General features: G+C 49.8%; 1 protein-coding gene across 1 annotated transcript; it reads right to left on the bottom strand.

The window, feature by feature from the left end:
* Positions 1–1,663: 1,663 nt before the first annotated feature.
* UPP1 (uridine phosphorylase 1) lies at positions 1,664–21,598 on the bottom strand. The gene is made up of 8 exons (XM_069462689.1): positions 21,331–21,598; positions 13,840–13,904; positions 9,441–9,558; positions 7,615–7,773; positions 6,207–6,321; positions 3,002–3,211; positions 2,626–2,772; positions 1,664–1,862 (listed from the first exon to the last, which is right to left on the bottom strand). The coding sequence occupies exons 2-8, from the start codon at positions 13,881–13,883 to the stop codon at positions 1,711–1,713; spliced, it is 945 nt and encodes a 314-aa protein (XP_069318790.1). The 5' UTR covers positions 13,884–13,904; positions 21,331–21,598; the 3' UTR covers positions 1,664–1,710.
* Positions 21,599–24,083: the final 2,485 nt, after the last annotated feature.

Genomic DNA, 24,083 nt, shown 5'->3' on the forward strand with positions numbered 1-24,083 from the left:
CTGACTGCATCCTCGCCCAGCCTGGGGCCTGGCAATAAATGTCGGCCGGCTGGTCACACAAGCATTGCTCACAGGCATGCTGGCCTCCAGCCCAGGACACACCACGGGCCAGCTCAGTGTGGTCTGCGCCGTGGGGAGACTGACCTATGGGTCTCGGGGTCAGGCACCCAACAGAGCATAGTGACATCCAGTTGAGGTCTGGGAACACTCAGGAATTTGGAGACAGACAGAAGCACGCGACAGTAGCCTGGGACAGAGGGACGTGAGCCCAGCTCTGCAGCTCATGCTGGGGTGAGGCTGAGGATCACTGGCCTTTAGCACACTTCCCAAGGTGCCTGGAAAGCTGGACAGCCACCTCCCGAGACTCTGCCAGCCTCCTCGGGGGCTGCGGTTTCTCCTGGACAGCCTCAAATCAGAGGCCACGGAATGCTGAGGGAGGAACAAAAGGTAGTTCACTCTCCACTCTGAGCAGGTGCATATTATGGCCCCTAGAGCTTCGGAAGGTGGGAGGGAAGGAAATTTTTGATGGAGGGGAGGGTCGATTTCACACATGGGCTCAGCAGATGGTGAATCACCACCAATTTAGGGTGAATCTCAGAAACGCAGGAAAGGGGCTTTCAAAGAGTGCAGACCACACACATGCATCCACACCAAGGTCCCAGCACACATCCCTGCACCCCTCAGAGTCACATGCAAACTGCCAAGCAGAGCTCCAGAGCGTGGGAGGCTGCCTCCATGCCCACCAAGGAACCGCCCACCTCAAGTACGGGAAACAGAATTTAATACCAGGAACAGGGCACATTGATGTGAGAAGGGGAGAAGCCAATCGAGAGCATGGGGGGACCCAGGAGCCAGCAACGCCCCAAGACCAAACTGCCCCTAGGCTGGGGGACCCAGGCCTGTCCGAGGAGTGGCTGCTGCCACACTCACCCGGATGGAGGGGACACCCTGAATTCTCCCCCTTCTGCCCTGTCTCCTTCACAAAGGAGACAAGGACCCCAAAGGAAATCACACACCCAACTTGGAGTCTGGGTGTGTCAGTGGGAGGCCAGGAATGGCTGCCAGGCAGACAAGCCAGGGCAGGCACAACAGGACAGCCTGTCTTGGACACAGGTGTATCGTCCTGGTCCAAGTACTGAGACCAAGCTCCATCTAGCACTGGCCGTGTGGAGGATGGGCGGGAGAATTACTGCAGTGGACTAAGCTGATGCAGAAGGTTCCTGGAATCTTCCTGAATGCAGCCTGGAAGCCATGCATATATGCACATTTAGCATGCATCTACTTCTCAAACACCTGCTACCTGTTTCTTTAGCTGTCAGTTGTCTCTCACTACAAGTGGTATACAGAATTTTTAAAAATGCATTAGGAAATGAGTTTTCCGGCACTATTACCAGATTTCTTGTTTAGTGACATGAAATTCTGACCACCATTAGAATTTAAAGGTCTGAAAATTTTCCCTAGAAATAGTTCAAATATTTAGCAGAATGTTCCTGAAGAAACCCCCAAGTTAAGCTAAAGTAGTTGAAAATGCACTGATGAAGCATAAAAAAACGAAGAAAATCTCCCATGTGGTTAATCCAGGATTCTCTCCCTCTTAACTGAGACCTAATGTTCAAGATTCGTATGTAAAGTGTACTCAAAGTCACACAAAAGGGGATTTTGGACAATGATTTTATTGGCAAGTAATCACAGCAGCTTGTCCTGGGAAGCTCAGGACGAGACATGGGCCTTGCCGAGCCTCTTCTTGATGAAGTAGGCCACCAGCCGCTGCGGCCTCTGCTCGTACTCGGCCAGCACCTCGTGCGGACTGCTGATCTGGTCCCCTTCCAAGCGGTCCAAGTAGGCGACGCACACCACGGCGGCTGCACAGAGCAAAGACCACATTGAGGCAAAGAGCCGGACCCCAACGGCTCCCAGAGACGGCACGAAGGACAGCGTGCGCATGGGGAGCAGCTCTGCCGTCCCTCAGGAACCCGGGGGCAGGGTCGGCAGACAGGGTGCTGAGAGGGGCAGGCGCTGGGTCCTGGTGCTCAGAGGGTTCCTCCCTCTCTTGACACCGCCCTGCCCCGTCTCTCTCTCATCTTCTTGCCTTCTCTTCCAAAAGAAATTCCCTAGCCAATTCCAGGCCCAGCTCAGGGCCGCCTTGTACTGCCTTGAAAGGCACATTTTGGCTCAGGTGACCCAGACGCAGGGAACTCGGGAAGGCAAAGTTGGCCTTGAAGGGGGGCTAGCAACTTGGGGGTGGACTAACTACGATTCAGAAAGCCAAAGAGCTTTGAAAGCCGAGTTCCTTACAGGGCTGGTGGCAATCTCCCTGGGCAGCGACCCTGATCTAGCTGGGGCGGTCTTTTTAATTATTTTTCTTACCCCACTTAGCAGCATGGAGAATCACTGCATGGACACTGAGAATCATGCATTTTGTTGTGTGACAATCAAAGGACATTGAGCGCAGGAGTGCAAGGATGCCATCTCTGCCAGGAACTGACATGGGGGCACGGTAGGCAGAAGCCAGAAACTGGTATTAGGGTGCCCTGGGAGGAGGGGCCCTGGTGAGGGGCTCCAGGCTGAGCCAGCAGAGCAGAGAGGGAGGGGGGAGGGGCGCTGAGGCCAATCAGTGCCGCCTACCTGGGAGGCCACAGGCCCCGCAAATGGCCGCAAACGCCAAGGACTCCATCTCGATGTTACGGATGCCGGCAGCGTAGGCCGCCTGCAGATACGCCTGCTTGTCCTTCTCTGTGTAGGAGCAGAGAGCACCGTCCAGTCGGGCTTGCCCTGAAGCACACATGGAGACATAAGAACCACAGGCACGTAGTAAGTGCCTACTGTACACCAGCATCATGCTACCCACTGGGACACAGGGGACCCATCCAGGTCCTGCCTCTGTCCACTCAAACGGGCTGTCACAACCACTGCAGAAGAGCTGCAACAGAGACAGCAGCCGGCATGTGCAAACCACAGCCCACGGCGGGGAGGCGGCACTTCCCGGCACGCATGGACTCACCTTCGTAGAAGTCCAAGGTGCACATGGTGTTTCCCACCACCGTGGGAAACTCGCTGAGCTCCACAGAACACCGCATCAGCTCCAGCACCAGCTGCTCGTCCAGGTCTGTGCTCCGGACGACCCGCTTCCCCAGGACAATCTGCTCAAACTCTGGCTTGAAGCAGGCATCCAGCGCCTGCCGGGTTATGACCACAGAGCCCGGCTCCAGACCTGAAGAGAGAAGCAGCTGTGGAAACGCTGCAGGGCTGGGCACGAGCACACAGCAAAGCACGCGGGGAAAAGAAAACGATCCACTAACTCCGAAAAACACTGAAGCATCAAGAGTTGTTCGAGAGAAACACTGCAATCCATTTTCCCACGAAAAGCGTTTTTTAGGCTATAAAAGGAATCAACACGCGCTCACTGTGGACACTGCAGCAGGCAAAAGCGAAGAGAAGGAAACAGAAGCTGCCAGGAGCCTCCCCATCCTCTGGCCCGTGTCTGAGTCTTCCAGCCGCTGCTCCTTTCAGCGCCAGCTGCCATGCGGGTCACCACGACGTGCTCAACTGCTCCCTGTCTTGTACCTTTTTATTATTTAAGATTTCAAGCAAATACTTGAAAAGTAAACAAGCAAAAAGCAGACTAGACCAGTACAATGAACTCTGACATACCCCGAACCCAGCGCAGCGATTGCCAACTCCTGCCCAGCGGGGTTTCCTCTAGGATCGATGCCCTATTTAGTTCCAGCTTCCCTGTTTTCTGGGCGTGTCTTCCTGGAGTATGTTCGTGCTTGGCGAGACATTATTCTGCTCCTTATTCTTTTGTCTTATAATTTACATGGAATTAGACTATTGTTCTGAATGTGTGTGTCCTCCCAAAATCCATATGCTGAAATCCTGGCCCCTAAGGTGGCGGCACCAGGAGGTGGGGACTCAGGGAGGTGCTAAGGCCACGAGAGTGGAGCTCTTATGAATGGGATTTAGTGCCCTTATGGCAGGGTCCCCAGAGAGACCTTCATCTCTGCTGCCATGTAAGGACACAGCCAAGAAGCTGGCCTTTGCCAGACACCAAATCTGCTGAGACTAGATCTTGGACTTCCAGCCTCCAGACTGTGAAAAACAAATTCCTGTTTTTTACAAGCCACCCAGCCTATGGTATTTTCATTTAGCAGCTGAAACAAAGATACCCATAATACTTTCCTGATACTTGTTTTAATGCAAAATTAGTTTTAATAAACCTACAGGAAGGAACGAGAAGTCAGATGATCTTTTCTAGAGCTCTCAAGTCGGTTATTTTTGCAAAATATCAAAAAAACACGGCCGACTGCCAAGACTTTCTGGCTGCGTTGCTTCACGCCCATGTTTATCTGAACTTCCTCTCTCCCTTGCAGCTCCCAGCCTTGCTCTGGGAAATGCAGAGCCACAAAGCGGCTCCTCCCAGCACTGAGGCTGGGGCTGGAGGAAAGCTTGGCCAAGGCCTTGGTGAACTCACAGGGCCTGAGTGTCCATGGCGCTTGGGATTCCAGCGTCACCCTCACACTGGGACGTGCAGACCCCTCCAGCGCTGGCTCCTAGTCTCACCGGATCCCCCGCACCTTCCTAGTTGGCTCTCCTGAAATTCTGCTGACATAGCCCAGATCTTGCAGTGGCTTGTCCCCACCCATTCATATTTTGGGATTTGTGGAGATACAGTATCACCGTGTTCTATCAATGGGGTCCAGGGGTATTGGGTTTTGCTCTCTAGCCACTCTTTCCATCGTTATGGGGCAATTTAGGGAGACTCAAAATCTATACTACTCCCTCCAGAATTCTCTCTGATCATTGATTTTAAAAATCCCACCAGGCCGGTGTGGAGGCTCACACCTGTAATCCTAGCACTCTGGGAGGCCCGAGTGGGAGGATCGCTTGAGGTCAGGAGTTTAAGACCGGCCTGAGCAAGAGTGAGACCCCATCTCTACTAAAAATAGAAAGAATTAGCAGGGCGTGGTGGCATGTGCCTATAGTCCCAGCTCCTCAGGAGGCTGAGGCAGGAGGATCTACTTGAGCCCAGGAGTTTGAGGTTGCTGTGAGCTAGGCTGACACTACAGAACTCTACCCGGGGTGACAGAGCAAGACTCTGTCAAAAAAAAAAAAAAAAAAATCCCTCCATTGGAAAAACTCAAAAACGATTTTCTGGAGTTCCTGGCAGACCTGGGCATGACATTCACCGCTGTAAGTATCTGCCTGGTGGCAATGGAGACCAAATCTGCAGGACTGAATCAGCTCACGGCCATTGGTATGTTTTCCTGAGAACAAGTTCTTTAGACTTGGAATTATGACCATGCAAACACGGATATTACACATCGATCTCTTTATATGACAAAAAGAAAAAAATAAGACAATGTATTCAGATTTATGGTCTAAAGCAAATCCCCTTTCAAAGTCAGAACATCTAAATTCTGGAATTACCATAAATCCAGGACAGGACGGGAGTAGACAGTCAGAAACAAATACACACAGGCCTGGCCAATAACACCAAGGCTGAACTTGCTCTGGGGCCAACACAGGCTTCGTCCATTAGCTCCCAGCGTCTCGGTGGGAGTAGGAGTTGCCGGAAGCCAGTTATGAGTCAAAAACTAGCAGAGTTGGGATCTCAGAGAGCAGGACGATTTAAAACAAATTTGCATAATGAACTTTTGCGTACAATTCAACTATTTTTTAGCATTTTGTTTTCTTGTTAAATCCTATTTTTTGCCATCTTTGTGTTTTAAAGCACATGTTGAGAACTGGAAAACTTTGAGCCAATGTAAGCACACTTATCTTAGTTTTGTATTCCGCCTCTCTTCCCGCCTGTAATTTTCCCCGCAGGTTTTCTCATAAGGTGCTCCAAATCCTTGCAGGAACAGGGAGGAGGAGAAGCGAGCAAAGGGAAGGAGAGAACAGGGGAGAAGCGCGATTAGGAAGAATGAAGAGAGAGAGTGAAGCAAACAGAAGGCAAGAGTGCACAGCCCCCAAAGGATGCGTTTCTACACACGGGGCTTTCTGCTACCGGCCCTAGGCTGCAAGCCAGAGGACAGGCTGAAAAAAATAACCAAATAAGCTTCTTTCCACCCTCCTGTTAAAAAGCTTTCCTTGAACTAAGCCAGGGAAGGAACTCTTCATCCCAATCCCACACCATGTTGGAGCTGCCTCCGGAGGCTGCAGGCCATCATTCAGTCACAGGACAAGCGGCCCTCTGCAGACCTTACCTATGCCCCCGGAAGTGCCAATGCGGATGACAGTGACGTTGGAGCACCTGGCATGGTACAGCAGCTTGATGAGCTCGTGTAGCATGATGGAGATGGAAGGAATGCCCATACCGTGCTGGAACCAGGGAGAAACACCAACGTTAAGCCAAAGTTGTGCCTCTGTCAGTATTCTGATTGGTATGCTTCAATCTAATACGCCCATTGTGGTGGTAATGGAAAGCGAAATTTAAAACATAAATATAAAAACTATTAACACCCGGGAAGCTTAAAAGCGTGCACAAAGGTGTCATAGACAAGACCATCTGATCCATATAACCTGTCAAATAGGTAGCAGCTGAGGAACCCGAGGCCCAGCAGGGAGGCAACAGCCCGCTATTGCTGGGTAACAAATAGCTCCTTCTGGCACTTTATGCCCCGAGTAACTGCCAACCCCACTCCCCTCCTCCCACACACTGGGTACAGTTGTATCTCTTTTCACTTTTTTCCCTACACTCTCTGCTTCATCCTGACTAAGTAACCAGCTGGCCTTTAGCCCACTGCACATGGGCACCTTGCTGGCCCTATACGTCTGCCTGTGCCTGTTCCTCTTCTCAGGGTCTCTGCACACCACCTCCTCCCGCCCTCCCCTTCAAAGGACCTCCCAGTGTCATGTCTTCCAGGACATCCATCGCTGGGATGCCGTCAGCACTTTGCAGGTGCTTTGCCTGTGGCAGAGTCCTGTGGTAGAGGTGTCCCTTTTAGAATTTGTCATGGTGTCTCACACACAGGAAGTGCTTCCACAGACTATCAGTAACTGAAGGTCGTCTTGGCTCCCTGATGTGTTCTGGGTGGTTGATATTGCTAGAGGGCTTGGCTGACCAGAGAGGTGAGGATGCACATGTCACGGGGTGGGGGGTGTCCTTTCCTAACTCTGTAGCTCTTCACTTGTATTGCGCTGGCAAAGGAAATCAAAACCGGGAAATGAGAAGACTTCTTTGGTAGAATACTGGACATTTCTATGCTCACTTTCATTGCTAAGTCAAAATTTGGTATGAAATAACTCACTGACTGTGAGATGGCAGAGGAAATTTGAGACCTGGTATTCATCTGTGGCTCTCCTTACTGCCCCGTCCAGGAAGGACACGCCCTCCTGTGTCTCCTGTCTGCCCTGGGCACTGTCACCTGCCACCTTCACGTTGTATACACAGCTGTAGCTGCATTTGTGTACTTAGTTGCCCCTGGAGCCTGAGCCTCGAGAGCGGGACCCTGGGTCCCACTCATCTCTGCACCCCAGCTGCCTGGGCTCGCCTCGCTCCCAGCCATTTATAGTAAACAAGTGTTGGGGGAACAGCTGTCTGTGTGTGCAGAGGGGTGGGGCGCAGGGCCTTGCAGAGCCTAGAGACGGCCCACGTGCGGGGCAGGTACTCACACTGATAGACAGCACCGGTCCCACTTTATACATGGCGTAGCGGTCAGTCCCTGCACAGATGTTGGGATAGTCTACGCCCGGGCGGTCGAGGCCCAGCTCTGCGCCAATGTACTTGATGAAGGTTTTCATCCGGGATGGGCTTCCGCCAACACACACAAACTGCAGCCAGAGAACAGAGACTCCTTCAGCGCACTGTTTATAGCAGGGGTCCTCAAAATGACCAGCAACATCAGCATCACCTGGCAACTTGCTAGAAATACAAGTTCACTGGCCTCATCCAAACCTACTGTCTCTGAGAGGCCCAGCAATCCGGTTTAATGAGCCTTCCTGGTGAATATTCAGTAGGGTTGGGCGCTTCGCAGCCTGGAAGTGCAAGGCAGTCAGCTCCACAAACTCAGAAATTTAGACTCTTGCTCTCTTCTGAAAAGGTAATTCCAGGTCCCATGCGTACGTGGCCTCCCTCCATCCTGCGGAAGGCAGCTCAGGGTACTGGAGAGAGCCTGGGTTTGAAACAAGACGGTGTGGCTCTTCACCGTGTGACCAGGGCCCCACGCAGGGGCTACCTCTCACCTGGGCATTTGAGTGCCAAATGGCCAGTGCCTGGAAAGAGCCAGGGGCCCGGTGGACACTCGGGAAGTTGTATCTATTGTGGATGAATCTCTCTCAGAGAAGTAAAAACTTTAATTTTTGGAGCATCATTGAAGAAAACTTTTTGTTTTGCCAAAAAAAAAAAATAAAAAGTAAGTAAATAAGTTTTAAAGAGTTTGACGATAAAAAAATAAATTATTAATTTCTAAACATGAAAAGAAAATTCCATAGCCTGGAATAACAATCACTATAGATTAACTTTAACGGGATGGATGGATATTTAATAAATGAAGAGCACACGGAAGGTTGTACACGATTTGAAACCAACACTACCAAAGAACACAATAGCTGGTGGGACATATGGCTGTCATTGAATTATGATCCCATGTGGCAGCAATGGATTCTAGGGTCCTATTATATTTTGATTTTCAATTCCATGTTAGTTCATCTTTGCCCATGGGGATTAGACATTTGAAAATCCTTTGTTAACATAAATCAAAACTGAAGGTTTTAAGACATTGTAGGGCAAATGGACTGGAAGCTGCTTGCAACAAAAAAAAAAGCCATTAAAGACAACTAACTAAACAGAATATTAATATGCATCTTAAATTACAAACAGATGCAATACAATTATGCTTATTTACTGCCCTTTGTTCCCTGGGAAATGTTTACATGCCCCACTTCTCTCAGTGAAGCATTAGGAAATATATAGAGTCATGTGCCACAGAACAATGCTTGGATCAACAATGAACCACATATATGATGCTCCTATAAGACTATAATACTGTGTTTTTACTGTACCTTTTCTATGTTTAGACATGTTTAGATACAATCCTTACCACTGCCTCCAATATTCAGCACGGCAACATGCTGTGCAGGTTTGCAGCCTAGGAGCAATAGGTTATACCAGCTAGGTTTGCAAAGTACACTCTGATGTTTACACAAGGATGAAATCGCCTCAGGATAAATTTCTCAGAATGTATCCTCAAGCGATGCATGGCTGTACCAAATTTGTTAGAGATGAATTAGGGAACAATACGGCAATACTTAGGATAGTTTTCTTTTATGTGCTAGCTCACATACTTACAAAGTAACAATTTGCAAAACTTTGATAAACATATAACTTCATGAAGCTGTCAGCTGTCCCCCTTCAAGCACCTGCGAGGAAGTCTACCTGTATCATTTAGGAGGAGGCTGAACTTAAGACAAGTTCTGAGAATTCAAAGCCTGCCTTTTACCTTCACATCTCCAAACATAGCTGGGAAATCATGTGTGCCAGTGCTGAGATTGAAATGATAGAGGATATCTTCTTTCATTGTTGCTACATTTGGATTTGAAAGTTGGACGAGGCAGTCTCTGTTAAAAAACCAGAAAGGGGAAGGTTTATAGAACACCAGTGCCCGGTGGCCTACAGCATCACAGAAGTGCTCTGTCAGCAAGATGTGAGCCACGGGGTGGGGGAAGGGCAAGGCCAGAGCCCTGGGATAAGACAACCCCACACTCTGAGTTCCCTACTCCCCTCCCCTCCTTCTCCCTCCCCCTTCCTCTTTCCCCTCTTTGCTCCCAGGGCTTCTGTTTGGAGGGGAATCAGGAAGAACTCAGAAGAGCCCACAAAAGTACAAAGAAAATGTTAAATCTACCCATACGATGAGGATAGCCGGGTGCTTCCAGTCTGGTTCATTCAATATGTAAACTTGACTTATTTTAAAACAATTATTATGTTCCCTTCAGGAAATAAGGACAGAAATTTGAAGGAAAAAAAAAAATCACCTCTCATTCTACCACCCAGAGATAACCTTTCCAATCTGCACACCTTCGGTTTCTTTTTCTTGCCTTGTTGCACAAGCTACCACTTCTCCAGTACGAAGTCCAGTAAGAGTGATAAGATAAGACATCTGTTCATTTTGCGTTTTCTCAGAGTGGCTACTAGAAAATATATGTGTGGCTCATACTACATTTCTGTTGGACAGCGCACTGCTAGCCTAAAACAGAAGCCTACAAGCTTTTTACCATAGAAGGCTAGACAGTGAATATGTTTGGCTCTGCAGACTGTATGGTTTCTGCTACTTCCAAAGTCTGGCATAACTGTGTGAAAGAAACCACTAATAAGTGAGTGTGGTAGCATTCCAATAAACCTTATGTACAAAACAGATGCCCCAGATCTAGACGGTTCTATCTCCAGCCTGCCAAAGTCCATTAGAACAACCTCAAACACAGTTCCTTCAATAGTATGCACTTTCTGATTCCCAGAAACTGGCATGCTCGCCCACAGGAAACTGAGGCAGATGTGGATCCCTGATCTCAGAGCAATTGGGCCTTTGTTTTCTTCCTTCTGAGTCTGACTTTCCACTCAGAACCCACTGATCATGTCGCCTCCTTAACCTAACTCATGAGAAAGTAAAACATGATGCAAGAGAGCAGGTTCTCGGCTGCCTGTGACGTGCAAACACCGTTATATCAAGGGCTGCTCCCCGCACTGCCCACCCCCAGAGATCTCGTCCATTCTCCCTCTCCCTCCAGAAGATGCTCGTTATACCTTATCACACTGACTTACATGATTAATGTAACAACCATAATTGTCTCCATGATCAAAAGCTCCTGGAGGCCATGACCATGTCTTATTTATCTCTGAATCCTCCAGAACACACAGCAGACATGCAAAACAAGGTTAAGATGGCCCATCCCTGTTTGATATATTTTATCATTTATTTTATCTATTTCCTATTTCTAGCTGGCATTTGGCATCAAAAGCAGACACCCGGACTGCAGACACTGAGGACGCCAGCTTCTCCCTCTGCCTATATCCAAATGCTTCTTTCTTTCATGTTTCTCAAATTTCCCCTCTCGTCCATTCCCCTCGAGTGGTGTCCTGAGCATTTCTAAAAGGCTTGTATAGGAAAGATAAGTATAAAAAGATTAAAGAGAGAGAGAGAGAGACAGATCTTTTTATAAAGGGAGTGTGGGGCTAGTTGGCTTTCATGGCTAAGTGTCAGGAGAGTTCAGAGACCATGGGCTGATCAACTGCCAGCAGTGATCGCTGGTGGCATGCCAACTAGGCGCATAGACTGTGCTGACTACAACCAAACGGTCTGTAATCTTTCACAGGAAGGGCAGGCGGCCAGCTGCAGCACAGAGCCACACCCATCTGCCCTCGACCCACCTCTTCAGATGGGCGGTGTGGCCTTCCAGACTTGGGGTTAATCTTCCTCTGCAGTGGGGCAGGGAGGCCATTTTTCAAGGGTCCAAATCCAGAAGTATGTGTGGTTAGGACCGACTCTAGACTTTCTGAGTGTAGAAAAAACAAACTCAAAGTGCTTTCCCCATTTGCTCACTCGACAGCAGTCAACACAGAAGACCTCCGTGACCAAATGCTGGTGGGGGATTCTCCCCATCACCAAGCTTGCGGTCTGTCACACAGCCGACACAGCTGGGTGTCCCCAACACGATTCTGACACTATCTACCTGGAGACAGCATCGGAGCCCAGAGGTTGAGGGCTCAGTCCCACCAGACTGGCCCTCTTCTGGCACCAGTTGTGAGTCCACGCCTCAGGAACTTCTGACTGACCGGCTTCAAGCTGGGGTTCTCACAACACACTCTGATTAATTTGGCCGAGCGGCTCACAGAGCTGAGGGAAACACGTTTACTGCAAAGGGTATTAAAAAGGCTACACAGACAAAGAGATGCACTGGGCAAGGTAGGGGGAAGAGGCAGGCGTGAGCTTCCATGCCCTCCCCAGGCCCCTCACCTTCCAGGAGCCTCCCGTGTTCAGCTATCCAAAGCTCTCCAAACCCACATAGGCATGGTTGATTAAATAATTGACCATTGGTTATTAACTTAATCTTCAGCCTCTCGCTGCTCCAAGGAGGTTACGAGTGGGACTCAAAGTCCCAACCTCCTAATCCTGCCTTGCCTTTTGGGTGACCCGCCCCCATCCTGAAGCTACCCAGAAGCTGCCAGCCACCGTCAATCATTAGCATACAGAAAGACATCACTTTGGAAATCCTAAGGAGTTGTACACCAGGAAACAGGCAGAACACCAAATATATATTTTACAATACCACACTTTCCCAGAAAGCCTTTTTGATCTCTAGGCAGATCTGAAATTCTGACAATCATAACACACTCTGCAGCATTTTAAGCTCTTTTAATGACAATTACACTTAATGTAATTAAGGTTCCTATTCTTGTTCAGGACGTTCTGGGTACACAGAGTACAAAGTAAAAGAACTGGCATGCTTCAAAATAACAAAACAGGATGCGACGAAGACAACTATGTCACATATTTCAAAATAGGAAAAAAATTATTTTCTTCTCGATTCCAGGAAAAGGAGAAGGAAATAGGGTATAACCATGAAGATCAGCAATAACTTTAAAATATGTAAATGTGAACTGGAACATTCTCCAACTTATTATATAAAGAATTTTTAAAATAACAAGTCAGAGACGTATCAGTTCGAAAAGCATTTCTCTAGTCTATACGCAATTTCAAGTGACTTTATCTTGCTTTATTCTGTCATTTTATTCATTTAACAAATAACCACTGAGCACCTACTACATAAAAGAAATGTGTGAGATGAAAATGAATGAAAACTGGCTTCTGATTCCTGGAGTTTATCAGCGGCAAAGAGAAAATACTGCCAGTCATTACATAAACTAGCCCACATGGCTTAGGACAGGTACTCGTGGGGACGAGAAGAGAATGAGAGGGGAGATGCTGGGCCAGGAAAGAGGGAGGCCCCGGGAAACACCAGCGGAATCTAACACCAGCCAAGCCCCGGCACTGCGTGCAGGGAACACAAAGACTAGTAAGATATGGTTCCACTCATGGAAGGATCAACTTTGGGGTACACAGAAATAAAATTATTACTAGCCAGCACATATGAATTTACTTAATGCAACCATATTATAAACTAAGTACTATCATTAATCCCTTTTGGAGGGGGGCAGACAGAGTCTTGCTTTGTTGCCCTGGCTAGAGGCGTCACCATAGCTCGCTGCAACCTCAAACTGCTGGGCTCAAGCAATCCTCCTGCCTCAGCCTCCCAAGTAGCTGGGACAATAGGCACACACCACCATGCCCAGCTAATTTTTCTATTTTTAGTAGAGGTCTCGCTCTTGCTCTTGCTCAGGTTAGCCTCGAGCTCCTGAGCTCATGCTATTCTCCCACTTCAGACTACCAGAGTACTAGGATTACAGGCTTGAGCCGCCACACCTGGCCAATCCCATTTTAAGGTTCAAGATCACATCTTTGGTAAGAGGCTGCACTCATAAGCTCTTAACCTCTGCAGCTGACTGCCTCTTAGTAGCTGGAACATGATAAGCAAATAGTTGACAATAAAATGAGGGAGGACAAAATAGCTACTGAGCAGAGGGAAGGAGAGGAGGGAGGAGGAAGTCCTCACGAGTTGCCTGGCACTTGATGCGTGCCCAGCCCTGCCTTCTCCAGCCTGCAGATCTTAGACCGTCTGACTTCTGAACCTGCTGAGTTTGCTGATCCCTCTGGGCCTCAGTTTCTGTCACAGGAATCAAATGTGTACATACAGGTCTAGTTCTTACAAAAATAGATGGCACAAAGCATGCCCAACAAACCCAACCCAACCCAACCCAACCCAACGTGGCATGAGACAGAGCCTTACTTGTGATTTCCAAGTTCCCCTGCTCCAGCTCGTGCGGCCGCCATTCTCTCCACGGAGGCAGGACCCTACGGGAAAACAGCACATGGAAAGGAGTGAATCCACCAGCAGGAAGCAAGGCTGTGTGCGGCCCCACTGACATGCGCAAAGTCAGTGCCGTGAAGTGAAATGCTTTACATGTTGATGATGTAAGTGTGTGAAGCATGTATGTGCATGTGTTTGTATGTACATGTTTGTGTGTTTAGAGGGTTGCTAATTTCAAAGAGGAGATGGCAAAAATGTGGCAAAATCCCAAAAGGACGGGCACCTCACACTTCTATAGAGAACCTGACCCACCTCCTGGTTTCCCAGCACATATGAATTTACTTCATGGACTTCATGGACTCTCAGACCACACCTGTCCTTCTAGAATCTTAACCTTCCTTTTCCAGCTTTCAAGGACAGGGGCGGGGGGGATCAGGTCAAATGTGGGGTAAGGGCCCCCCGGTCCAGAGGGACCACCACGGAGGGAGAGGGGCCTGAGGCTGATGTGAGTAAGCCCCTAGCCCTGCCTCCACTGCAAAGCCCGGTGATGGGAGAAGCTGCGTATACATAACCGCAGTTACCTTACTGTATCTCAGTAATCAGGAAAGCCTGAGCCCACTTTGGAGGAGGGCAAGGCTCACATTTTGAACTTGGTTAATAAAGCAAGGAATCCTGAGCACCCTGCACCTGCCAGGCCGCCAACTCCCTGTACAGACTTGCAGGGTGGGCGGGACCCATTGCAGAGATGAGGAAAGTCAAGCACTGGGCTTCCAGAATGATCTGAAGCTCACGAAGACGTCAGAAGTCTGCCGAGCCAAGGCCAGGCCTGTTACTCCCACAGGGCGGTTCTTACCCTTGTGTCTCACCAGTCACTTGTCAACGGGCTGAGACCTGAAAGGTCCCTTTTTGGAGAATGGAATTTATAACTGTTATTACCATAATATACTGGCCATTTTCAGTAAATACTGAAGGCCAGGGTTGGGACGGCTGCAAAACTTTTCCTGCAATTGCTGCTTTGTCTCTCTTCATCTGCCTTTTGTTTTCCCCTAGCCTTTGTAAAACGCTTTAGCTAAGCAGAGCTAAGGAAGAGAATGAGTTCAAGAAAAGTACCACCTCTCACCCTGTATCACCAGGGGCCAAGTCCACACACGTGGACAACCCTTTATGAACAGGCGGAGGTACTGCCGAGCCAGCCATCCCCACGTGCCTGTGGAGGGGTGGGAGGAGGGTTGAGGGTAGCACGGGCAGTGGTTCCCATGGTGCTTTCGGGAGGGATCCTGGGCATAGACGTCTGGACATGACTTCAGGCCTTCTACGGCATCCGCTAAGCAGATTTACAGACACCCAGCTCCTCATTAGTCTGGTTCCCTTGGAACCAGGAAACACAACACCCAGGGCACCATCAACAGCACCCCTCAGTCTAATAGCCCTGGCTCCTCTCTCTGGGGTCCCAGCTCTCCCAGCCACGTCACAGTCACCTGTGGGGGGAGGGGCACTGCATCGTACTCTGGCCAGCCCACCTCTGGCCAGCCCACCGCCCTCCTTATGGAGCTCTCACTTCTCCACGCGGGGGGGGGGGGAAGAACAGGGTGTGGGGGCAGACAGACAGTCCTGTCCCAGGCCCAGCTTCTGTCCGGCAGGCACATTCCCCTGTAAAAGCAGCTCCCCTGTGAGAGCAGCGCCCCCTCGCAGCACCCCCCCACACACTCTGCACCCTCCAGCTGCTGTTTTTGTCTTTGGTGGGGGGAGCTGGTGGGAGGAGCAGCCCCCAGGGACAGGGAGCTGGGGTGGGGGAGTCAGAGGGGAGCCAGAGGATGCTGAGTGCTCCCTGTGAAGGCTCCCCAGAGAGAATCCAACCCCTGTTGTTCAGAAAAGCAAACCCAGTCGGAGAGAGGTCTCCCTGCCTGGCCTTGCAGAGTAAGGGTATTTCTAGGCTGGCTTGCTCTTCCCTCCTCTGACCCAGAGACACCAAGGCCAGCTAGGCAGGGAAACCAGGTCCCTTGCTCAGTCCCTCTGCTGGCTGCTTCCTGAGTGGGTTCCCACCAGCCTCACTCCCCCAAGTCCCCTTGTAATGTTAGTGCCTCAGGTTCTCCCCTCCTGGGTGTGAGCTTCCCAAAGACTAACTTATCTCCACCCCCCCACCCCCAGCCTGGCACTCTGTGAGTCTCTATTTAACCACCCACATTTGGTAGCGAAAGTTGCAGACTTTGGCAATGCTCCAGTTGGAAAGATCCCCACTAAATAAATAACTTAGGTCTTAAGCAGGTTTACTTGGGGAGTCCTGGCATAATTCTCAGAGACACATTTCACTATCCAAACGATGTGGACATGGAGGATAAATTATACAGTGACCCCAGCCACCCACCCACTGACAGGTCAAAGACAGGAGGAGGAAAGAGAGGAAAACCCAGTCTCCCCTTAGACCAGGTGGAGCCTCACAGGGTGGGAGCCAGGAGCCAACTCACCTGGTGAGTCTCCCCCTACCCTCCAGTTCCCGAGGCCACCCGATGAGGGGTGGAAGGAGGCCCTAGTGCTGATTAAGAATGGTAGTACCAGCCTGAGCAAGAGCGAGACCCCGTCTCTACTAAAAATAGAAAGAAATTATATGGACAACTAAAAATATATATAGAAAAAAATTAGCCGGGCATAGTGGCGCATGCCTGTAGTCCCAGCTACTCGGGAGGCTGAGGCAGTAGGATCACTTAAGCCCAGGAGTCTGAGGTTGCTGTGAGCTAGGCTGAGGCCACGGCACTCACTCTAGCCTGGGCAACAAAGGGAGACTCTGTCTCAAAAAAAAAAAAAAAAAAGAATGGTAGTAACAATTGAGTGACACAGTACTACCTTCGCATTTCAAAAGCAGCTTTCAGGTAAAAAATAATAGTGAATAAAGCTGCATTCTTGTTTTCCAACCGTCAGAGTTTGCCCCACCAGAGTTTAGTTTAGAAAACAGGCAGCGAGAAGGGGTTCTGGGACCCAGTGGCAACTGCAAAATATGCAATTTTGGGTCACCACTCAGGGCCCAGACAAAAGGCCTTCTCATTACCCCTTTTCAGCCTCTGGAAGAAACACCTCTGGGAGTGCCCCCAGCCCACCCCATCCCAGGACAAAGCTGGAAAGAGTCTGGCTCTGCAAGCTGAGGAGACCTGTGATGAGCGTTTTCAAGCGCTGCCTTTTGTTCAGCTTAATTTTGCATCTTGCTTTAATCTAGTAAAAGTCATTCAAAGAATTGTAGGGAATATTTCTGACAATTGCTTTTAAATTATTTTACCAAATTACACTTATTCTGCATCCACGACATTTTTCCTCCAACAGTTAATATATACAGTTTATGTCCTAATGAGACATTTGATTTTACAAAATGGACTTCCAGCCTCACCACTATCCCGGATCTAACCCTGATGCGCCCTTCCAATTCCTGTTTCCTGCTTGGCTGAGAAAAGCCAGTTTGCCAAACACTGTCACCAAATTAGCCCACTGCAGCCATTGCTCATCACAGGAAAGGTGCCATTTGATTCTGTCCTCTCCTGCCTCACCCCACCAAAAGCAATGGCTGTAACTTCAATAACAGATGAATTCTGATGCTGGCCTGGGTACTTTCAGTCACATAATTAGAAATGGCATTAAATGTCTGTAAGATACCAGAAAGTGCTAGGCATTACCAAGCTTTAGTCATTTAAAGAATCTGAAGTCTCCTGTGAAATAAATGAGACTAACAGGCAGTCCGCTGACCCTTCACCGTGTGTCGGCAGAGATTAGAATCAGTCTAGTGTAAAAGCATCTCCTCCGATATGTATGATCTGGAGAGGCGAGAAGGACCCAGGAAGGACACCGGGAAGTTAGTTCAGTGTGTGTAACAAACCCAGCAAGCCAGGAGATAACTCCAAGTCAGGGCGGCCAAGTAAAGGTGCAACAGGACCTGGGAGGTTTATTTACTTCAGCCACGAAGGAGGGGGCAGAAAAGAAGAAAGAATGCAAACCCGGAGCACTCCTAGAAAGTAGCAACGGATTCTTAATGATTCTTGACTAGGAACCTGCCCGGAAAGCATAAGGCGAGGAAAGGACCCTCCAACAGGAACAACAGTATTAACAAAGGTGAGGAGACATGACAGGCAGCGCTGAGTACAGAGAGATCAGCAGCTCCGTGTGGGCAGCTGCATCTACGAGTGCCCTCTGGCTATGTGTCCTAATAAAAACCTTAAACATCATCCTGGAGGTGACTGGGGCCCCTGAAATGTTTTAAACAGGAAATGACAGAGACTTGCATGATGGATCCATGTGAAAAGGTCCAGAATAAGCTACTGTGGCATAAAAATTATTTTGTGCTGAAGGCATTTGAGTTTCTGAAACCCCTCATCTCCCTAAAGGCAAAACCTCCCAAATCCTAAGCTCAATTATCAAGGGAGCAGCTCTAATCTCTTCTAGGAAAGAAGTCCACACCACACTCACATTGCCACAGAACTTCCCATCTCGGGGCTGACTGAACCGTGAGACAAAGTGGCCTCGGTTTCCAGGTGGGATTGGACAGGGAAGGACAAAGTTCACTAGGCAAGGGGCTGTGGTCGGATGTTTCACAAGAGGCACCATGGTTCTTGCATGGTGGGCATCACCCCATGGAATCGTCACAAAGCAAATTCAAAACAGAAGAGAAGGCTGGCCACAGGAAAACAGGGCAGCTGAGAACTAGTGCCAAGGGCAAACCCCAGGAATCAACAATTAAGAGAAGCCCAGGACCAAGACCACAGAGGGACACCAAGGGAAGAGAAACGGCAGGACAGAGTCCTGTCAGCACAGGGCACTAATTTTACAAATGGGATTTAATTAGAGATCAGCACTGGGACATCTAAATAGAGGTCCTGAGATTATCTGTGCCCTTTGTCCTGAGAGATAAGAACAGATCCTTTGTCCCGAGAGATAAGAACAGATCCTTTCTCCAAAGCCCTAGCCAACTCCCCAGGAGGGAAATTTGACCCCGACTGGAGCTGATTTCAGGAAACATTTCTCCTAACATTGTAGCAGGATGCTCTGACTTCACACTGAGGGAACTAAATTCAGGTTCTCCAAGACAAGTCTTCTCTCACCTCCCTGGGAAGCCAGTTTCACCTGGCCTGCAGGTTCCGCCCCCAGGAAAATTCTGAACCTCCCTCTCTGGCTCCCCAGGGAGGAACCTTTGCTGTGAGCACCTGGGGCTCCCCTACCCACTGCCAGATCCAGCTTACAAAAAACAAAACAAAAAAAACCTGATCTTTCGAAGTTTTAGTTTTTTGGGTTTTGTTTTGTTTTTTTTTTTTAGTTTTAACCCATTAAACAAAAATCAGAGTACTTGTGTAAATAACCTAGTGTGTAAACATTGAGGCCTGAACTCTGATGTTTTCTTTTGCCCAAAAATTCCTTTGTAAGGGGGCCTGGTGAGTCACACCTACAAATGACAAAAATCTCAGTAAACAAGTTTTGTTAATCCAATATGATGTGGTTTACTTCCCAACCTGATTCCGGTATAGCATCACATGACAGATGGGAGACCTTTATCTTAACTGCTTTCCGCTGACTCCTGGTCTTTTATACAAAGCCTAACTCTTTCAGCCAACTGTCAACTAAAGAATCCCTAAACCCATCTGTGACTTGTAAGCCCCACCTTTGAAATGTCCTGCCTTTGCAGGCCAAACCAACTTACGCTTTCCATGTATTGATTTATGACTTTACCTGTAATCCCTGCCTCCCTGAAGTGTATAAAACCAAACTGAAACCCAGTCACACCCAGTCCACTTGCTCAAGGCTTCTTGGGTGTGGCTCCAGGCCATGGTCCTCAAATTTGGCTCAGAATAAACCTCTTTAAAGTATTTTACAGAGTTTGGCTTCTTTTCCGATGACAACCTAATACTTTTTTGAGTGAACATATTTCAACAGCAAATGTGTGTGAGAGAGAGACAGAGACTGGGAGAGAGAGGAAGAGGAAGAATGAATGTCCTGTGTTATCTTTAGGGAGTCAGCAAGCCTGGAAGTTTCACTTTCTGTTTTGGGTTTTTTTTTTTTTTTAATAAGTTTGCATTAATTTTATGATCAGTAAAAACAACAAAAGTCAACTCTGACAAAAATCCCATGTAAACAAAAACTAATTTATCCTTTTTAACTAAAACATGAATGTCCACCAGTGAGGGAACCAAAAATATAATTCATGCCCAATAAACTTGTGCTGAATTGAAGAAGTCTGGGTAACGAGGCTTTGAGAACCAGAAGGTCAGTATGGCCTCTGAAGAAGGAAAGGAAATAATGTAAGATGGCAGAGAAGTGGGGGAGGTTTGCACAAATTGAAAGGCGACAATGGCACGCCCTGGGAATGGCTCAGAAGGGCTTTTAAAAGCCCAGATTAAGACATTATTTCTATTCAAGGAGGTCACAAAGCTTTCTTTTTTTTTTAAACCAACGTTACAGCAAATGAATGGAACCAGCGGTCTTTTTCACCCTGAAGATATCCGGAGGTGAGAAATGAGCCCAGCAGAGGCCAGGGGATGGTGGGGCAGAACGGAAAAAGGGGACGGAGACAGGGACAGGAGAGTTCAGACAGGTCGTTCAGACGCCTGAAAACGGCTTGGATTGCCTTCGCAGGAAAAGGCCCCTTTCTGCTCCGGATTTCAGACGGTGTTTCCCTGAAACTCACCGTCAGAGGGGAGCGCCCTCCGCAGCGGGAGGCGCTGCAGGTCGGGGTGGAAGGCTGCGGGCAGTCACCGCGACCTCGAGTCACCTCGCTGAGCAGAATCCGGAAGGGAGAGGAGACCTGCCCACGGCCACAGGGGCTGGGGCCCCTCCCTTCTCTGGGCACTGCCAGGTCCAAGAACTTTAAAAGAATGTCGAAGGGACCCACTTCCCCAGGCAGATTCTATTGGTGCCATGTAACACGTAAGAGGAAAGTTTCTCCGCTGCGCTGCCAGACTACTCGCTGCCAATAGTTACGCGGTGACACTTCGTTGCACGTTGAAACAATGTATACTTGAATCCGTGTGAACTCCGAAGGTTCGAATAACAGTCATTTCTACAAAATTGAACTTTATTCCCTCCTCCATTAAAAGGCGGGTGAAACATAACTGAAGGCACCAGCCCCTTCCTCTTTTGGGGCGCCCAGCACAGCTCTGGGGCTCCTCGCACTCCCGTCCCGCCTGGGCTCCGGCTGCCTCTGCCGGGAGGCTCGGCCTCCGCCGGGGGTCCCCGCCAGACACTGACACGCCCCGCGGCGCGCGGCCGGTCCCCGGGAGGGGCAGAGGCCGGCAGGGGTGGACCCGAGGAAGCACCGGCTCCCCGAGCGCCCTCCTGCACCTCCTCCCCTGCAGCTTCTCTGCAGCCTGCAGCCCGCAGCCCGGATGGACGCGACATCAGTCGCCTCACCTACAGGCAAATGGGAACATCACCAGGACAGGGGACGAGCGAGCATCCTGCCAAGAGAGAACCACAGCAGAACCCGGGTCGAGGACGACTCACCGCTCGGCCTACGGGGCGACCCGCTACACCTGCTGCGTGATCCTTGCACAGCGACGCCGGCGACAAAGACCGAGCTCCAGGAGGATGAAGGGGCAGCTCTCGGGAGGCTCGCGGACGGTGGGGAGAGGGGCTGTTGGCAGGACCACTGAAAGGAGGGAACGACCAGCAAGGTGAATCTCAGAACAGAGCCAGTGTGCGCCCTGTCCTGCCGCAGTCGCCCGCTCAGCCCGCGCTGCGGTCACCGCCCGCTCCGGCCCTGCCTCCCCCTGTGGCCAGCGGACCCGGAGGACCGCGCCCAGGCCTTCCGGACGGGACACGCCCCCGCCTCCTAGGGCGGGAAGGCCGCCCGGCGCCACCCTCGCCAGCTATTGTTTCTCCTCTTCGGGTATTTGGACGACTATAAATAACCGGAAGCCCTTTACGTTATTTGTGTTATTCGTTAAGCTCTTCGTACTGCAGCTGAAATCTCCCAACCAACTGCAGTCCCAGCCGTTTTGCAGCAGAGGAAACGTGCCTAGGAAGGGCTCTATAACTATCCCAAGGTCACAGGCCAGTGCAGGACCCGGGTCTGCTTGTCTGGAGGTGGCCCTCACGGCTGGGACCAGCTGAGAGAAAGTCCTAGAGAGCATGACAGTGTGGAGCCAGCCCTAGGCTGGTGGGCAGGAAATGTGTGGCTGGCCATTGTCGGCTGTGAGTACCCTTCATCTCTCCGCCCCAGTTTCTCTTCTGGGGAGCTTCTCCCGCAACTGCATGATCCTGGGAGTTCCCCGGGTGTAGGGGAGCCCAGAGCTGGCCGGGGAAGTGGATGTGACTCACTCAGTTAGAGCCCGGGCTAAGCTGGCAAAACTGCGCCTCAAACCAAGGAGGCACTCTGCCCCCAACTCCTGGCTGGCTGCCGCTGATCCCCATGAGCCCGGTGCCCCTCCTGCGCTCACACCTTTTCCTTTGTCAGTTTGTCTGCTTCTCTGACACCTACTCTGGCCTGAGGACAAAAAGCCTGGGGAAGAAGACAATCTGGCCAGCACTAGCAGCTGCCCCGCACACCCCGTGCTTACTTCCAAAAGGAGTTGCAGTTCCCCAGCATCTCTGTGGAGGCTGACAGCAGTGGCTGGTGACATCTGCCCCCACCCCATCCCCACCAGTCCCTGGAGATTAATTGCTCCTTTTTCATTTCCAACGGCTGCACTTGAACCAGGAAATCATACAAATACCAATAACTTACTGTGTGAAAAGACAAAAGTACAACAAATTTAAAGATCTCAATTAGCTTTATTAATATTTGTGATTCTAGAATGGGGCAACACTTCATTTCTTAGAATAAATGGTTCACGGAGTTGAGCAGAGAGATTGGTTTTACAGACAGGAAAGGCTGGAGAAAGCAGAAACAAAGAACAAAAGGCAGATTGCCCATTTCCGAATCACTTTCCTTGTGAGGCAGGAACAGGGAGACAAAACAATGACTGATTTGTGAAAGGGTGGCCTTGCTGAAATAACAGGAAAATACCTAATTCTCCAATTTCCTAGTAACAGTTCAACAGTAAAGTTCAATAGTTCGATAGTTCAGTAGGGGCTGGCCTTCCTCAGATGAGTGTTTTTTCTTTCTCAGGTGATATCGTAGAGGTGGTAACTGAGGCTTCCTCTCTGCTTTGCCCTCACTGCCCAGGTCCTTGTGTAGCTGCTCTTCCCCTTCCATCCCAGTAGTTACCCCATTTTCTAGAACAGCCCTCAGTGAGGACAGAAACTGAAGAGCAGTGTTTTTCAAACAGCTGGCTGGCCATTAGTGGGTCATGAAGCCAATGAGGTAGGTCACAGCTAGCATTTTTATTGTCCACGAGATAGAATGGAGTCACATGTGGGAGATCACATGCCTTTATGTCACCCGCAGTATTACTCAGACTCCGCACACTCAGAACGTGCCCCCAGCATGGAGGCTGAGTCTGCAGGATTGCTCAGACCCCGCACACCCGGAGCCCGCCCCGCTCAGAGAGACTCAAGGTGACTGGCTCACTTAACTGGCACCCACGGCCAGTGTGTTGAGGCGTCACTTGCCCTGGTCACCAGTCCCAGCAAATGGCTAGCCCTGCAGTGGAATCAAAGGAAGTGAGGATTCCTGTGGAATTCCAGCTGCCCAAAGGCACAGAGATTGCACAAGCATCTCCGTGTTTATAGAAAAGGAACAGGCAATGGAATATTCATAGGAAACATTTATGAGTCATACTCAGCAACAGGACAGGTGCCAATGGCACACTTGTACTTGCCCTCTCAGTCTTCATCCTTAGGAGAGGTGGTGCTGGCAGAGTGCTGCATGTCTAAGGCCTCTAGGAACCCTCTAATCTAGGAAGCACCTTTGTCTCACCCCTTGCTGCCACGCAGCTCTGTCTGCAGTGGGATCTGCTAGTCATTTTCTAGAATTGCAATTGCATTTGATGGGGGAATCACCAGGTGGCCTGTGCTAAGTCAAGCTGCACACACATGCTCCAGGTGCCCCTGAGCTGCCTCCTGCTCCCATTCTCTAAAGAGAATAAAGCCCTGCTCCAGGCCTCTCCCCCGTGTTTGCTTGCCCTGCAGGAGCGTTCTCTTCCTTCCTTGGTTAGGCTTCAACTTAAAGGTCATCTCCCAGAGCACTTGCCCTGAGACCCAGCACCTCCCGGTGCCTCCCCAATGAAATTCTAGCCCATTACTTCACTGCACTACACACCACTGTGTGTAGCCTTTTGGAATTGGCTTTTTCACCCAGCATAGTTTCCTGGCGA

This window comes from Eulemur rufifrons, chromosome 29 (assembly GCF_041146395.1).
Source record: "Eulemur rufifrons isolate Redbay chromosome 29, OSU_ERuf_1, whole genome shotgun sequence".
Lineage (NCBI taxonomy): Eukaryota > Metazoa > Chordata > Mammalia > Primates > Lemuridae > Eulemur > Eulemur rufifrons.